Source organism: Cryptosporidium hominis (genome assembly GCF_000006425.1).
Source record: "Cryptosporidium hominis TU502 chromosome 3 CHRO013188, whole genome shotgun sequence".
Lineage (NCBI taxonomy): Eukaryota > Apicomplexa > Conoidasida > Eucoccidiorida > Cryptosporidiidae > Cryptosporidium > Cryptosporidium hominis.
The window spans coordinates 61-3,376 of NW_666866.1; the positions used below are offsets into that span (position 1 = coordinate 61).

The 3,316-nt window shown below is 26.8% G+C and overlaps 1 protein-coding gene across 1 annotated transcript; it reads left to right on the top strand.

The window, feature by feature from the left end:
- Positions 1–312: 312 nt before the first annotated feature.
- Positions 313–1,923, top strand: Chro.30479 (zinc protease). The annotated part of the gene is made up of 1 exon (XM_660203.1): positions 313–1,923. One exon carries the CDS (start codon positions 313–315, stop codon positions 1,921–1,923), a length of 1,611 nt encoding a protein of 536 aa, XP_665295.1.
- Positions 1,924–3,316: the final 1,393 nt, after the last annotated feature.

A 3,316-nucleotide genomic window follows, 5' to 3' on the forward strand; every position in this document is an offset into this window, starting at 1 on the left:
ATTCAAAATATGAATGAAGACTAATTTATCAAACATGTATTGGATGATATCGAATGAAAAGTTTCTAAAGCCAAATTTTTTACAACTCCATTGAACTCTTGTCTGTTATCATTGCTTTCTAATATCACTGAGAATTTTTCAATTGAAAAATATGGACAATCTCTACCTACTTTAAATCCTTACATACCAAATGATTTTTCTGATAATTTAAACAATGTAAATGATGAAAAGGTTCCATTAAGACTTCCCGAAATAATTAAAAAGTATCAAGTTCAATATAAAAATAGTTTTTTCAAAATAAACAACCACGAAATGGGAAAATATAATAATTTTTTTTATTATCCTAATAAGAATATTCCTTCACCAAAATCAATAATTCAATTTAGATTCATTTTCCCTTTGGATAAAATAACTGATAATTTTTCAGAATTTTCAACAGATTCAGTTACATTTAATTTACTATTTTTAATATTCACAGATATATTTGGACTTGTTTTAACAAGAAATTTCTTTGAAATTTTATCTGCAAAATATTCAATTGATACGGATGATGTAAGGTTTATAAGTGATTCTAATAAAACAAACCAATTAACATTAGTAATTTCTGGTTTTTCTGATCATATTGAAGAAATTACTTCTGAATTAAAATCTTTTATTCAAAATTTTTCTACATATATTACAAATAATGACTTTGAATTGGAAAAAGAGAAACTTGCGATCGGTTTTAAAAGCTATATTTTAAATCCAACAATTAGTTCTGATATAGTTGAAATGAAGAATAAACTATTTTTTAATCAAGATTATTCTTTTGAAACACAATTATCACGACTTGAAAGTATAAATTTTGAAGAATTTATTAAGTTTTCAGAATTTTATTTAAATAATTACAAATTGGAGGGATTTATAGTAGGGAATTTAAATCCATTGCAATCTATTAACATAATTAATACAATTTCGACTATATCTTCATTAGAAAATGGAAATTCAAGTACAAATTCAATTCATAATTTACTTTCAATTTTATCTATGGGGGTAAATCAATCTGTAAAACTTCTTAGATTACTTTATTCTTCTATCACTGGTCTTTTTGTAAGTATGGATCTCAAAGATGAAGATTATCTAAATGTTCAAGAACATTTGAGACCTTCACCACCTTTACCAATGTCTAATTCAATTAAGGATTTCCAAAAATTTGATCCACTATCTTTAAAAAAAGGTTCCAAAATTTACTCTTATTATCTTTCAAAATCAAAAATCTCAGTCAACAGTGCAATTTCTTTGAAAGTTGCAATAGGGTACGATTATATGAAGAATTATATTCTCACAAATATTTTGATTTTAATTATTTCGGAAGAATTCTTTACGGAAATTCGTACGGAAAAGCAACTCGGATATGTAGTAGGAGCAAGCTATGAAGATATTGTTGATCATGTCTCTGGAATTAATTTTAATGTTGTTTCTTCCAATAAAAATATAGAAACATTAGCTAACAATGTGCTTGAATTTTGGAACGATTGGTTTTCTCCAGATTCTAACAAAATTACTGAAACACTATTTAATGAAGCTAAAGAATCATTTATTCAAACTATGAAGGAAAAAATTGTAAATATTAAAGACCTATTTTCACATTTTTCAGATGAAATATCAACTAAGACTTATGATTTTGACTGGAAGAAAAATTACATTGATTATGCAGAAAAGCTTACATATCAAAATTTCCTTGATTGGTTTAAACAGATTTACAACAATTCTAATTTATTCATGCTTGCAATTCAATCTCCTAATTCTGAAGAAAAAAACGTTTTAGATACTCTATCTAACTTCGTTCCTCAAAACTTTACAAAGTTCACTCCATCTGATTCTTTGTTCAGTATTGAAAATATTAGAACTTATAACCAGTGGAATGTTTGTAATGCAATATAAAGGTTATTATTCTAATATCCAAGATATATTGTATCTTTTTTATTTCTAGTGTATAATTATGACAGCCTAATACGACAGCTACTTATTCACTATTTTTATCTGTAATGTAAAAAATAATGTTTTTTTTCTTGTACGCTTTCTCTAATACGAATTTATAATAAAACTAATTCAATACTTCAGATTATTAAGGTGTGTGAATATATACTCTGAGGTTAGAGTCCATAAGACTTTATAGATTTAAGATATATAGTAGAACAAGATAGTTTTTGAGAATATTTTGTATTTTCGAGAACTTATCTTTTATTTTCCAAGTTACTAGTCGCGCGCCTTAATGTTTTAAAGGTGATAATATTACTTGTCATTACTTTTTAATCCTAAATAAATAAAATATGGTGTATTCGCTTCGTTTAATTATTGTTCTTCTTCCCCTCTTTTTTATTAATTATTTTCAACAGACATTAAATGATGAGCTTTTTTCCATTTGTTTTACAAATCTAAGTTTTGAAGATAACAAAGTATCCGATTCCAATAACGACATTTCTGAAAAGGAAGAAGAAAAGAATGACAACCCTAATTTCAATTACGAAAGTTTGGTTTATGTTTCGTCAATGAAGCCGATAAGTGATCAGTCATTCAAATTATTAAAATTAAATAACGATATTGAGGTTATCTTGAATTCGGCCCCAAATGTTGACGAATGCACGGCTTCAATATTGAATAGAGTAGGCTCTATGCATGACCCACCAAATTTACATGGTTTAGGATTTTATTTGATGAATATCATGCTTTCTGCTCCGAATAGTGACATTGGCTCTGGACTTTACGACTTTTGTATTGATAATTCTTTGCCACTGTCTTATCAAATCTACTCAACATATTCATTATTCCACGTTACAACACCTATGGTTTTACTTGAAAATGTTTTGAAGCTTATTTCTGAAACTTTAAAAAGTCCAGTTTTTACTGACGAAGTCATGGAAAAGGCCCTAAATATATTGGAAAATAAAACAATTTTAGATCATCATTCCTATAATATCTTTTCAACTAACTTAGTTCTTTCTGATCCAAAGAGTATTTTTACCAGAGATAGGTTTGGAAGTAGGGATACTCTTAAGACAATTCCGCAATCAAAAAAAATTGACGTTAAACAAAGTTTGATAAAGTTTTTTAATGAGCAGTATAGTTCAAACAGATTAATATTGAGTTTGAAGTGCAACCTTCAAATACAAGCTATGCAAGATTTAGTTGCAAAATACTTTAATGGAATCATAAACAAAAATCTGCCGATAAATGTACAATACAAATCAATGAACAATCTTATAATTAATCCACTTTCTTATTCTGNTGGTAAAATACTGTATAAAATTGATGAATCCAATCAAACTCTTATGCT